This window comes from Brienomyrus brachyistius, chromosome 14 (genome assembly GCF_023856365.1).
Source record: "Brienomyrus brachyistius isolate T26 chromosome 14, BBRACH_0.4, whole genome shotgun sequence".
NCBI lineage: Eukaryota > Metazoa > Chordata > Actinopteri > Osteoglossiformes > Mormyridae > Brienomyrus > Brienomyrus brachyistius.
In genome coordinates this window covers 25,687,777-25,701,491 of record NC_064546.1, presented here as the reverse complement: position 1 = coordinate 25,701,491, position 13,715 = coordinate 25,687,777, and the positions used below count along the sequence as shown (strand labels likewise).

The following is a 13,715-nucleotide window of genomic DNA, read 5'->3' as shown; positions in this document are numbered from 1 at the left end:
TGTAAATATATTTACCCACATGGACAAGAAACCAGAGAAGTTTTTATGCATGGAATTTGTATTGTTCTCTGAATTGAACCAGGTCAACACACTAGAAATGAGTGAACTGTACATATTTTTATACACTACTGTACAAAAAAAACATTTACAACTGAAACTATAATAGCAAATGGTACAACTCCACATATAATTTTTTACAGAGTTCATGGTTAACAGATTTCGCAAAAAGAAATCCTCTGAAATGGTAATTTCACTGAGAAACTGGACCGTAATCCACCACAGTCCTGATACTGTTAAGGTATATCCAGTCACTTACACCTAATGCCTTTTAATACAGGGATAGAAGTGTACATTTACAAACTTGGTTTGCATGAAAAAGAAGGAACTACATATTTACAGAGACAATTAAAATCAGTCACACAAATACTTCGTCGTGAATTCTTTTCCCGTGAACCGTGCATCACTGGCATTAAGTAAAACTATCAGAAGGGACAGGAACGTAATGTGAACCAGGGGTTGGTAAGGCTTCTCCAACCCCAGCGCAAAATACAAAACGTCACAAACGACAACACTGTCTTCGCGCCTCATACGTGCGACCGGAGTGTCTAGCTACTGTCACGAGTTTTCATTGTGTCCGTAAAGAAAACCATATGGACCACTTCACCAATAATCCAAAGTGTACTTCAACACACAAATGAATGTTGAAAACTGAGAAAACTGGTAAAAAAAAAAACAAACCAAAACGAGTGTTCACAACAGCACCCAGCAACAAAAGCGTTGTCATTTTAATATGTACATGTCCCACACTGTAACAGCATTTCAGCTCTGCTCTTTGCTTGGGCAAGCAGCAGGCAATAGGTCAGTGGTTGTGGAAGGAGCCGGAGCCTCAAAAACAGTTTCACACGCTAGTCTCTGTGTAAGGGGCCACACTGGCCACAGCAGCAAGGTGCTCCACACTGCCCCCTGGAGGCCCCTCTGGCGAACAGATGTCCTGCCATAATGGCAGATGGGCCTCCTTCCATTTCCTGTACTTGAAGGCAGTCAGATCAGGATCAGTCAGAACCTGCTCTATGGCCAGCAGATCTGCCTCTTTGGCCTAGAACAAAGGGAGATATAAGGGAAACCCATGAGCTGCCATTAAACCAATTTCTCTTTCATTTTCACCAAAACGGTATTGCTATATTAGCATCGCTCACAGCTGCAAGCCAGCTATGGATATCAATAGCCGATTTATGTCACAGTTAAGCAAGGAATCTACCATTACAGTTAAATGGAAGCTAAATTATCCCACAATGCAAAATGCATGATTTTGTTTTCCAAACATTGCTATTAAAGTTGTGCGGTATCCATTCATACAAGTACTTATATTACTTGATATTTACTCATGTTTGGTACCTGCTACAGAGAATCAGATGCTTTTTACAGCAAGAAAATATTATATCATTGGCAGTCATCACTACACTTTACTGTACAATGCTGTAACAATAAAACATTCATACAATGTGTAGATTCATACAGGCCAACAGGCAAATATGACTGACTACAGAAAAACAGAAAGTATACCAAGTATTTAATATGCTGCTCTTTACAACAAACAGCACTGCAGAAATGAGAGATATCCGGAAAGACACTGTACATTAAAATACTGGCTTAGAGCTGCAAACAAGCTGTGTTTTTTTTCCTTCAGCGTTAAGTCTGTCTGCTTCACATCCTGAATACTCCTTTAATTATGAGTGCTCATCCATCCACCTATCCATCCATCTTACAACTTCATAGCCTGCACGTGGTGGGGGATGTGTTCCGTCATTAAGTTCAAGTCAAGTTCAATTTAGCTGCAATGCTCCCACCTAGCGGTCTCAGTGGAGATTGCAGCTAACCAACCGCTGCGCACCATACTCACCTTAAGCGTGCTGTTCAGTGTCCGGATGTGATGTAGCTTTTCATTCATAGTCTGGTTTTTGCAGCGCTTGATGAATGACTTTCTAAAATCCCTTTTAGTGGATGGTTTTCGGTCTCCAATTGGTGATAGACTGGCTTCTTTCAGGTGAATGTACAATTTTTCCATTTCATCTGATGCATTTTCTGTTAAAATACACACACATTAATTATATTTCTATCTCCCCAAATAAAATACAATATTTCTGGCGGCACAAAAAGCGTGATCTCTCACGCTATTTATATTATTCATGTGTAGAAAAATGGTTCTCCATTTCCCTTAAAAGCTTAAACGTTTATGTTTTAACCACAGTATATTAAACCTGTCTGCATCAACATCGTAAGCAGTTCATTTAACGCATTTAGCGCTTCTGAAGAGAAACGACAACGGTGTGAATATGGCAGCGTTTAACGTTTTGTTGTTTTGCAGCCAGGAAATGTGGTGCAGGGCACAGACAGACCTGCGCACACCTGCGTACGATGGCGGAGACCTCAACCTACAATTCTGACAATGACAGGTAACCGTCCGGAGACAGGAAGCTCAATCTGTGTGTTTCCCCCCTCCCCAGAGCAGCCCAACTACGTGCAAAAAGGAAGACCGTCTCCGAGTGCTACGACGGCTTCATCACTTCTTGTTTTTGACTGAGAGGAAGCGTAAAATGAATAAATTCACATAGTCATATGTCAACAAAACAGCCAAAGCGTGGTCTTGACACATTCCTGCCGCTGAAACAGAGGCATCTTTAAGAGCGAATCTCAACTCCCTTATAAACCGAAACAGGAATTTTGGAACATCTGGAACATTCTGGCAGACGCTTTTCTCCAAATCTATCATTAACTGCCTTAAAAAAACCTTCCTTTTACCCTAATTTTTCACAGCACACTAAGGAAAACCTGGATATGAATTAGCTTGTCTGCACTAGCTTTTACATCAACCCCCCCCCCAATAATACACAGTGTACAATGCACCTCACAGGAAGACATGAAGATTTCCCAGTTTATTCCAGTGGCTGCACACAAAGTCTCAGACGGACATGGGGGGAAGGGGAACCTTCCATGAAATGAGGGTACTCTTTATTCTAGGGTCTAATTAAGTCTGTAATTAGCCGCATCTAATGGGCGCCCTGCACTTAGCCACTCTACAGCTGCTAAACGGACTCACCCTCTGCAGCAGCTGCTGGCGAACACCCTCCCTGGTCCGCGCATAGGGTACCACTGACTTCCAAATCCAGGGGCTTCTGCGCCAGACATGTTGCCACATTGCACCCTTTCTGCTCAGCCTCTAGGTGGAGCTGTCTGTGGACCTGCGGCGAGCAGTGCACCTCCGCTCTGGCCGACTGCGCGATGATGTCCAGCGACAGCCGACGGTTCTTGGTCGCGGAGGAGACCGAGCTCTGGGACGTCATCGTGCTGATGGGAGTCGAGGTGGAGCCCGACGCCTCGCTCTGAGAAGGCGAGGAGTAGGGTGGAGGGAGACTATCCTGTTTAAAAGTAGGAATACAGACGTTAAACGCTAATGCTTTGACACGTGGAGATAAACGCTTTAGATAACTCAGTCTGTGGGCTGCATCAAAACAATGCGTAGCAATAAAAGTTTTGCTATGGTGGCTGAGTGGTCAGTACTGCAGCCTCAGATCTATACAGCTGGGTTTTGCACGTTCTCCCAGTCTATTTATGGATTTCCTTCTGGTCTACCAGTTTCCTTCCACTCTCCAAAGGTATATGGATTAGGTGGACCGGCATCTTAGTGAGTGTGTGTGTGTGTGTGTGTGTATGTGAGAGAGCACCCTGTTACGCATGCACATCCTGCCCGGGGTGCCCCCTGCCTCGCCTGCTTCCTGCGATTCCCTAGAGAAGCTTCACAACCGCGAGGATGTGATGAACAGTGGGATGGAACAACAGAAAAGGACAGGAAACTGCCGTTTTCTTAACTTTGGAGATAATCAGGTGGAATTATTCCCACAGGAGTACGGATGATGGATAGTGTCGCTTAATGTGAAAACAGAGTCTCTTTTCCACACATACGCCCCCTTGGTACTTTCCTTTGCCGCACCAGAAAGTGGAATAGTGCTAAAAATAGCAACAGGTGACCTGCCAGCAAATGAGATGAGGGGCAGATCTGTGGCCTGTACTAGGAAGCGGGGTTACTGGCTTATCGGGGTAGCTTGTCGGATTTAAGATAGCACAGTTTAAATGGACTTCAAGTTACCCCAATAAGCCGGTAACCCCGCTTCGTGGTACCGGCCACTGAACTCGCTCAGATCCAATCGAGATCAAGATTAAGCCCGAATTTATTGATCCCCAGTGGGAAATTCTCGTGCATTTAGCAGCAAGAACATATTTATATGCAAAACAGGCCAAGTGCAAAAGTAGTAAATATAATGTAAATAATTAAATGTGGTGCAAACGAAATTTTAAAAAAGTGCAGAAGTAGAATATCCTGAAGGCAGAATATTGTGGCATAGTAGAAAGAAATATTTATGGATAATAATATTATCTATATTGCCATCACTAATTTATTATCAAGCCGCATTTGAACAAAAAGCAACACAGATCAAACCCAACTAGCCGCGACCATCAAAGTCAACGTATTAGATCCGTTTAGTCTCAAGTTTAAAAGGAGTCGTGCGTCTGTAATGCCTCCAACCCGTCAGAGCGAGATGCGCTTACGGTTTCTGTGGACGCTTCTTCAGAGTACGGAGGAGGCGGCGCCTCTGTGGAATCCGGCTCCTCCAGGTCACTCGCTTCACTATAACGCTCTGAAAAAAAAAAGCAGGCAAACTCACACGTAAATAGCTACGCTACCAGCTAAGAACTTTCGCGCAACGCAACTTTCCACCACTTTTCCATTTATTCCATAAACTGCAGATTTTTTTTAAAATTCTTGTTAAGCGCTGGAAAGTTGAGTGAACAACTACAAATGTAAAAAGTGAAATAAAAAAGTTTCCTTTACAACATGGAAAGAATATATAACAGTGCATGTCTGACATCTTATTGGCTGGTTGTGTGGCGATGGCGTCGTCAAATTCTAGGCTGTCCTTTAACTTTAAATGCAATAGTTAACTGTTTCATCCCATGAGACAGAGCAGTATTAATGTCCCTTGTATGAAAAGAATGCCTTGAATTTTCTCTGCTGTTATAACTTCTTACTTGGATAAATCAAAATGGCATTTATCTGCTAATAAAGGTACTTAAATGGTGAACATACTGTAAATGTATGTTAAAGAATACTGTGTATTTTTATGAAATTTTAAGTAACGTGTGAATGTAGAAAATCTCTGTACGTGCAAAAACTTGATTTGTAGAGCACGTCACCGACGTGAAAACAACAAGCAGAGCTTAGCTCACTTTCATTAGCACTCAGACTTCTAATTTAAGCCAAACCACTGGAACCACCAGCTGAACGTTGAGACAGCTCACCTCCTGGATTGTCTGTCGGCTCGTAGTGGATGGAAGCCAGTCCCAGTTTGTTTAGCCATCTGAAAGCAAATTGACACGTTCGTGAGACAAACTCCTGCACGCAAGCCTAACCTGTTTCAGCGTAGTTCACTAAATGCTAAGATGAGCTAACAAATGAAAGAATTGAGTGATAAATATGACTGTCAATTGCATGGCATCTTGCACCCCCCCACTAGTCGCAGAACGTTTTTTGATGACCGACTGAATGCTGCCGGATTGTCACATTTAATCAAACCAAAATCATCATGCAGCAGCACAGAAGCGAGGTGTGACTCGTCAACGGCACCAAGCATGCGGGGGGTGGGGGGGGGGGGGGGCTCTGAACGACAAAACCGCAGCAAGATGCACAAGACGGCACGTTTCCGTCACTGCCTGGCCCGAGGTCCTCACATATTCATGTCCTCGCTGCTCTCTGCCGCGAAGTAAAACATCATGACGTCGGGGTGACAAGCCTTCATCGCGCTGCGGGAGAGCAGGAGAAAGGAGGCGCAGTCAAAGGGCGAGAGACTTTCCAGCAATTCGAAGGCAAGACAATCAACAGAGCAGAATTAAGACATAAAGTCACCCCATATCGCTAAAATGCTGCCGCTTTAACACACCGGCATATTTGTAAATTAACTCATCAAAACAAAACGGATTAACTGCTTGAAATGAAAGTAAACATCGACATGCATTGGAAAAGAAGACACAGCTGACTCAGTTTCCAAAAACGAGCTCGACTGCTTTGATTTACGTGTAGGAACAAGCCAAAATAATTCCTGTAACTCGAGAAAACAGTATCATGTTTTTTTAAGCTGGAGCGCATTTTCCATCTGGCTTAACTTGCTTTTTCTTTTACATACACTTATTATGCAGAGATATGTGTGATCAAAAGTGGTTAACTGTTCCTGTCAAACATTCACCACATGTTTCAGCTCGGTCTGTTTCCTACAGACGGGTTTAAAAACATTTCAAAAGCAAAACTGCTTGCTTACTACTTTTTCTTGCACTCTACTGCCCGGTCGATCAGAAAATCTGCCAGGTTGATGTAACCTTCTGCTTTCTCAGCCTGTGAGGGAATCAACACCACAGTGTGAGATGACATTATCGTTTAAAGCATTTTGCTGTTATCACAAAATGTGCAGAAACAGCTAAAAACATTATTGGCAGCCCAGACAATCAGCTGGACCATCATGCAGCATGACCTGCTTGTCCATGGTCCAACGAGTCGGACAACCCTTGGGGTCAGTTTGTGAACATTCACCAGCTAACAGTGATTCGACAACGCTGAGAAATTCAACATCAGTGGTCCTTTGTGAGAATGCCACTCACCATCTGACTGGTATACCAGTATAGCGAAGTCCTCTTCAGCACAAACCAGTATTTCTTCCACTTGATGCCCAGGAAGCCTTTCCCCTCAGTCTTCCTGTAGAGCCAACCTTGGTGGTCCACATTCCCCAGCTCCTTCACGGAAATCCTCCTCCGGCTCATTGTCACATTGCCTGGGGATGGAGGACAGCCCGTCGATATCTGTCTCCTTTCGAACCCGAGTCAAGTTTTAGGCAGCGCTGCATCCGCGATTCTGACATCATTACGCCCGCTCACGGTCAACAGAGTGAGAAAGCAGCCCGAGGTCCTGCCGTAAAATAACTCGGTGCACAGTCAAAACAGACCTTTACAAATCTTACCTCGATCCTTCTTCTTCGATTTTGGTCGCAGAGAGACCTGTTTTGGAGAGGAGGTAGAACAAGAAGCAGTGGGGGGGTCAGGAGGTGGTAAAATGTTGGGGGACGCTTCGCAGATGCGATGTCGAGAGCGTGCGCAGATCAGGGCGGGCAAGCACGGCTGCGCAGGCAGCGCTGGCAAAAGCTCGCAGCCGCCACTCACGGCTCGACTGGAACATCCTGTTTCACACTAAACACCGAGCATGAAGCCTCTCACATGCGTCCGCTTCAGCTCGCGCTCTACCACCTCCCCCAACCTCATCTTCGTCTCTCTCACCCCTGCCCCTCCCCTCCCCCATTCCACCACCTTACCCAGATGAGCGAAGCAGGTCACTTTTCCAAACAACCGATACAAATTGCGAAGTTTCACTTTACTTTCAGACTCCGCTTAGGCACGCCACTTTGGGCGGGATACGTTAAGTGTTGCACATTGACAGCAACCACTGACATAACAGTAGCATCAGTCACCCTGTTTTATTAATTATTCATTCCACAGACAAATAAAACACAACACAGCCGACAACAAAGAGAATTTTCTCATTAATTGGCAATGCGTAAAAAACTTGCCACCAAACAGAAAACAGATTTCAGCTAAATTATGGTTATACATTTTATGCAGTTGCTGTAGAGAAGGTGGCACCAGCCTTGCTGGAGGTAACGAAGGGCTACGGTACTTACTGGATTATACCCATCAGCTGCCATATTCGGTGCCAACGAGATGGGGAAGGCAGCCTGGAAGAAAGAAACCGCACAAATTCGTCAGTAAATTACATCTTAGCCACTGTTCGATTAAATCACTCCCTCCCCCGAATAATACTCTTCTCCTTTTTTTCCTCAAAATAACCTGTACATCTTAATTATACAGGCCAGTACAAATAAGATTACTGCACCTTTAGTAGAGCGGCCACGGTATCCCCAAATAAGTCACAGCAAAGAATTCTAAACTCATAACTTTTTCTAACAAAAAATAAAATAAACGGACGAACTCATCGTGTTGACCTTACAGAAGGGAACCGAGAAAGAAAAACGCTGTCAGCACCGTGCGCAGAATTAGCCTTAATCTTTCTACATCGCTAAATGAAAATTGAGCAAGAGCCTCCGGGCTGAGCTGCGCGAATTGGCCAACTTCCTACGCCGCTCGGGTTCCTCATTCGCAGCAAAGCCGGGCTGTGAGGAACAATGAAAATGAGGATGCGGCGTCTGCCGGTCAGCCTGCGACAGAAAGGTGCCAAAGTGCGCGTCCCGTGACATCTTCTGACAGGCCAGGCACTCGATTTCCAGATTTGGGAAGCCTTTGTTAAAAAAAAAAAGAATGTCTCGTTTAACTCATAAACATTAAGAAATAAGGTTCATAAGGTTTCCAAATCATACCGCTCGGTTTCACACTTTCGATTACGACAGATATTTCCACAGAAATGCCCAAAGGCGATTCTAGGGACAGTGGGGGCCCCAGGCAAAAAAAATTAAAATCCAATGGGACCCTCCAACGCACCCCGCCCCACGATAGAATTTATGACGATTATTTTACCGTAAAGTCTAAATTAATAATATCAACAAAGAGAATTTAATAAACAGGAAAACAGAATACACAAATGAAGCAGATTTGTCTTTGCAATGCAACACGTAATCGGCCCAGCTGGGGGGGGCACCCAGGCAATTGCCTGTAATTGTCTGTTACTAGTTCTACTGTAACCTGTAATACAAATAGCATCCCTGGCCGATTGACGTATTTCACTATGTTTGAGGAACAAAGTAGCAAAAGCCACTGATTAGGGAGGACTGCCTCAAACAAGAAGGCAAACCCCTAATTTCAGATGACAGGGTCCACGGGTAGGATCCTGATGAATGGGGCCGTGAGTCTTAGCAAAAGAGAGAGACGACAAGGATCTCCATAATATAAGAGTCCGGGAGATTACACACCCGGCCATTTGTCCTTGCAGTCGCTCAACTGCGTAATGAAAGCATGTCAAACATCACGGGAGATCCGTGAATAAACCAGCATATTTGGTGGGTAGGCTGAGCGGAAAGCGATCGCCGTTTGCTATAAATACAAAAGTAATAATCTTCATTTCAGTTGTAGTCAAACTTTTCTTCAGGGATACAGCTTGTAATTAGTAAGGGGTTTATAAATATACCTTCATGCAGCAAAGGTACATTTAGTTCAAGCAGTCATGTCAATTCCTACAGGTCAATGAGTGTACTGTTTATCAAGTCTTTGTAGTCGGGTAACAGAAAATAACTCTACCTACATGTAAGCAAAATACAACAACATCACGTACGCACAGAATACAATTATTGCATGTTGACTGTCACGGGGAGTAAAATAAAAAAGATATATGCTACATCATACCTGGAATCGAGCCAACGGATTGAATTTTACAGAGCACATGTTTTGAGGTAAAAAGGGTTAGTTTCCAAATCTTCGGAGAAATGCTCCAAGTTGCTAATCTTAGATGTTTAAAATCGTACGTGGGGAATTTTCCCTTGGTGGCATAAAAGTAATTAACGCTGTATATGTTTACTCCTGCAGCAGAATGGAGAAAAAGCAACGATGAAAACAATATATGCAATTTAAGGAACATTAACTAACAAAAATAAATGAAATTCAACGAGGGACGCCTAACAAACAGCTAAATCGTCGTTTTTAGGTCTTAATGACTATATCGGCCACATGTGTGTATTTTTCCGTCTGTTTTAAAGGGACATGGCAGTCCGTAACCACAGTGCGTCGCTGTTGTGCCTTTTTGTAACATCTACACCAGGGGTCACCAACCTTTTTGAAACTGAGAGCTACTTCACGGGTACCATGAAGTCATACGAAGGGCTACCAGTTTGATACACTCTTCTTAAATCATGTATAATAAACATGTTTTAAATGCTTTTTTAAAAAAAAGATATTGTCATTTTCAAATCTATATATATGCAAATGTAATTAAAGTCAAATCAAATCAAATTTATTTATAAAGCACTTTTTAAACAGGAGTTGATCCCAAAGTGCTGAACAAAATGCGAGTCAACACAAAACCAGAAGAAAATAAAACAAACCAATAAAACAGTCAGTAAACAATGACACTATAAAAGATATTAAAACCTGGAATGATCACAGTGAGCTAAAAGTCAGCGAATAAAAATGTGTTTCAAGATGGGATTCGAAAACAGACAGTGATGGGGCCATTCTGACAGTTAAAGGTAAAGCGGGTTTGGACAGGGAAGCACGATCACCTCTCTGCTTCAGCCTAGACTTCTGGGCAGATCAGCTGACCTACTCGTAAGTCATCTCAGTGGTGTGTAAGGAGTTATGACTTCGGTGATGTATGAAGGGGCCAGTCCGTCTAAGGCTTTGAAGTTAGTTTTGAATTGTATAGAAAGCCAGTGGAGAGAGTACTGGAGTAATGTGGGTACACTTTTTTAGCTCCTGCATTTTGTCCAAGCTGGTTAATACCTGCATAGAGTGCATTACAATACTCAAGTGTCGATTAAATAAATGCATGTATTGCTTTAAAAAGAATAGCAACAAGAGAAAATTCAATTTTAGATGCTGCTCACTGGTGAGTCGTGCTATTTTTAGAATGGGTCCGTGGGCGACTCATGTGGTCCTTGGGAGCATCCTGGTGCCCGCGGGCACCATGTTGGTGACCCCTGATCTAGACAGTCAGTTACTGTACATGCTATGGGTTTTTTTTCTAGACATTTTAAACACTCCAAGTACCGCTAATTTCATTCTATCGGGTACATTTCATTTAGGAACACGTTTAGGCAATGTACAGTGTAGTGAGTGATACAAATAAAATAGTACTACATAAAGAATGCAAACGAATTATTTTGGGGAAAAAAGAGTCAAACTGACTGTTGGTTTACGAAAGGGGAGAAATGTAGACTTGGGACTAAAGGTGGGTATTTCCTAAATATCTCTAACCATTGGGGTTGGAGTAAATTGACAACCTTTTCAACACGGTCGCACACACAGGAAAGCAAAATGATTTCAAAATGATTGCACTGTTTCCAGTGTCCGGTTGAACCGTGCCCTCCATCCCCCCTCCCCCCCAAGAGTGGCGGTTATAGCTAGTTATCTGTTCTTAGGGCTTGAGTAGAGGGATGTCGCCCTTCACTTCATGCGTCCCTGAATCTCTTTCAGCAAGTATTGGGCCCAATACTGCTACATTAAACCCGCTGACTTCTACTGTCCGTAATCATTCAAAAGCAGGACACCTTATATAGGAACAAAACGTGGATTAGTTGTTATCCAGACATTTCCTTACACAAGGGCCAGTGAGGTATAAATAACCACCCTGGTAAAGTGGTTGAAGAAATATGCTTTGGCGTTAAAGAGAACGCATGATTTAGATATTAAATATTTAAACAAGTTGGGCTGATTAGTCTGCTCCGAGTTGTAAAATTTCTCATGTTCAATCAATGACTGACGTTCAGTATGTAACAGGTGTGGGTTGGTGTGTATTCACTTTCTAACACAATAGACACACTGATGACTGCAACACATGCATTTGCAAACATGACGAGGTGTGTTATAGAAATGCTAATATTTAACAGATTACCTCCCTAGGTGGCCTTAGTCGTGTTTAACTCATTTAATGTGGCAACACAAGGGTTACCCTGCGAACTGTTAGCATTGCATGATGCACCCTTTTACGTGCACTGCGGGTGCATTCCGGAATTCTCCGGCTCACAAAAAAGTTCCCAGAATGTTCTTACCCTGAAACGGGAAAATAAATGTGGGAAAATTTACACGCATTCCTGAAGTGGCCGTAGTGTGAACATGAACAGGCAAAATCGAAAAACTATTTAAATGTTCTTAAGATATTTTTTGCGGATGGCTCATCATCCTGGGCTCCAGTGTGAAGGAAGCTGCTTGGTGACAACTGTCACCATGCTTCCTTGTTTCTCCTCGCACCATACAGTACAGTGATTCTTTTCACGAGGTCCTAGACGTGCCAGGATCGGAGCCGAGGATGGTATTGGATTTATATTCCCGATCCGCATCTGTGAAACCAGAGGAGACTGGCACAGGAATATCGAGTAACAGCCTGATTATTATAATTACCCCTGTCGCTGTCATGACCCTTCTGTGAACGGGGCTGACGGATTATGTTAACTCCCGGAGTGCTGCACTGACAGCTTGCGTGGGCTACCCCAACCCAGTTTACCTACTCGGGAATCCAAAGAATGAGAAAAATCCTAACGTGTGGTTTGGAGTGACATTGTAAGGCACTATATTTTTTGCATTTTTATTTAGCAAACACCTTTATCCAAAGCAACATACATTCCTTTTGAGAAAGCAAATAGAGAAATCAGTCCCTGGAAGCAATTGGGGGGGGGGGGGGGGTTAGGGGTCTTGTATAGGGGACCCTGGGATTTGAACCAGCAGCCTTCTGAGCAAAAAATACAGCATTTTTCTAACCTCATAAGCCACACAAAAACCCTCATTAACAATCAGGCCACAGCTGTCAGTAGAGAGGAACAGAAAGTGAGAGAGATTTTCAAATACATTCCGCTTTTCCTGAAAGTCCATTCCTTGACCAGAGCCTCTTGTCCAAACACCCAACTGTTTGCAAGCATTCAGCAGCACGCTAAAACAGGAACATGTGCTGTCGATTCCCTTCTCACAAGAGGAAAGACCTTTACAGAAAACAACAATGGAGATTTTGGGAAATAAAAAATGATTTGGTTGCCCAGTACCAAAATAAATGACAAATTCACCAGAAAATCATACTGACAAAAGCCATGCTATAGCAACAGAACTATTTAAGTGAACTATTGAGCCCTAAAAATACCCCTTATGGTGTCGATGTCTGTATATTTTGCATTGCTAGCACATTAAAAAGCACATTTCTATGACTAAACTGATCTCATGTTTTATTCTTTTCGGTCTTCAGCTGTGCATGACATTTAAAGAGCAAGGGCTGTACGTTTAAGAGCAATCAGATTGCTGAATAACGTCATATTATATTACTGTAGCGGAACTAAACCAACAGGGAGCGCCATTTTGTATACCATAATGTAAACTGTGCAGCAGAAATCAAAGTAGCTGGTGTCATCAAGTTGTGTCAGAGGACATAGATTCACTGTTACTGCTGTTAAACAGAATCACCAATTCTGTCCCGTTTTGTATTAATATGACAGAAAAGCTGTGATATTAATTACTCCTGTTCAGATCGGAGAATAACAGAAAATGATGATAGCTGGTAAGCTTCCATTTATATGTATCAATGGAAAAATATATAGAGAGACAAGGGCCTGCTGTGTGTCTCTTTACCAGCCCATGACACTCCCAGTGTATTTGGTTGCATGTTTTATTCCCTGTGGGGTCTGTGGAATCTCACTAATGCCTCTTGGCGGAGAACCACAGCGTCATGGCGGCTGAATTCCTTGCTCCCCAGCATCGCGACCAACAGAGGGGCGTGGGTCAGCATTTTCAGTTAAAACGTCACCTCTGGGAAGCTGCCAAAGAGAAACCTTCCGCTGTTCCGGATCAAACGGCGCCTGGACGATGATGGTCCGGAATAGCGCCCTTGAGCGACCACATGTGACAGGCAGCGGGAGGAAAATGAACAGGGGGCCTCGTCACAATTCTCATACCCAGCTTTTGGCATTTCTATTGGG

At 43.3% G+C, this 13,715-nt stretch overlaps 1 protein-coding gene across 2 annotated transcripts; it reads right to left on the bottom strand.

The window, feature by feature from the left end:
• Positions 1-40: 40 nt before the first annotated feature.
• On the bottom strand, positions 41-12,399 carry ipcef1 (interaction protein for cytohesin exchange factors 1). Of its 2 annotated transcripts, none has more exons than XM_048974798.1 (11): positions 9,448-12,399; positions 7,776-7,829; positions 7,062-7,098; positions 6,706-6,875; positions 6,369-6,442; positions 5,785-5,856; positions 5,356-5,414; positions 4,606-4,694; positions 3,098-3,416; positions 1,901-2,082; positions 41-1,096 (listed from the first exon to the last, which is right to left on the bottom strand). In XM_048974798.1, exons 1-11 carry the CDS (start codon positions 9,484-9,486, stop codon positions 899-901), a joined length of 1,293 nt encoding a protein of 430 aa, XP_048830755.1. In that variant the 5' UTR covers positions 9,487-12,399; the 3' UTR covers positions 41-898. The 2 variants fall into 2 exon arrangements, with proteins under 2 accessions (XP_048830755.1, XP_048830756.1); XM_048974799.1 differs by lacking the exon at positions 9,448-12,399 and adding an exon at positions 7,988-9,426.
• Between the last annotated feature and the right edge of the window lie 1,316 nt (positions 12,400-13,715).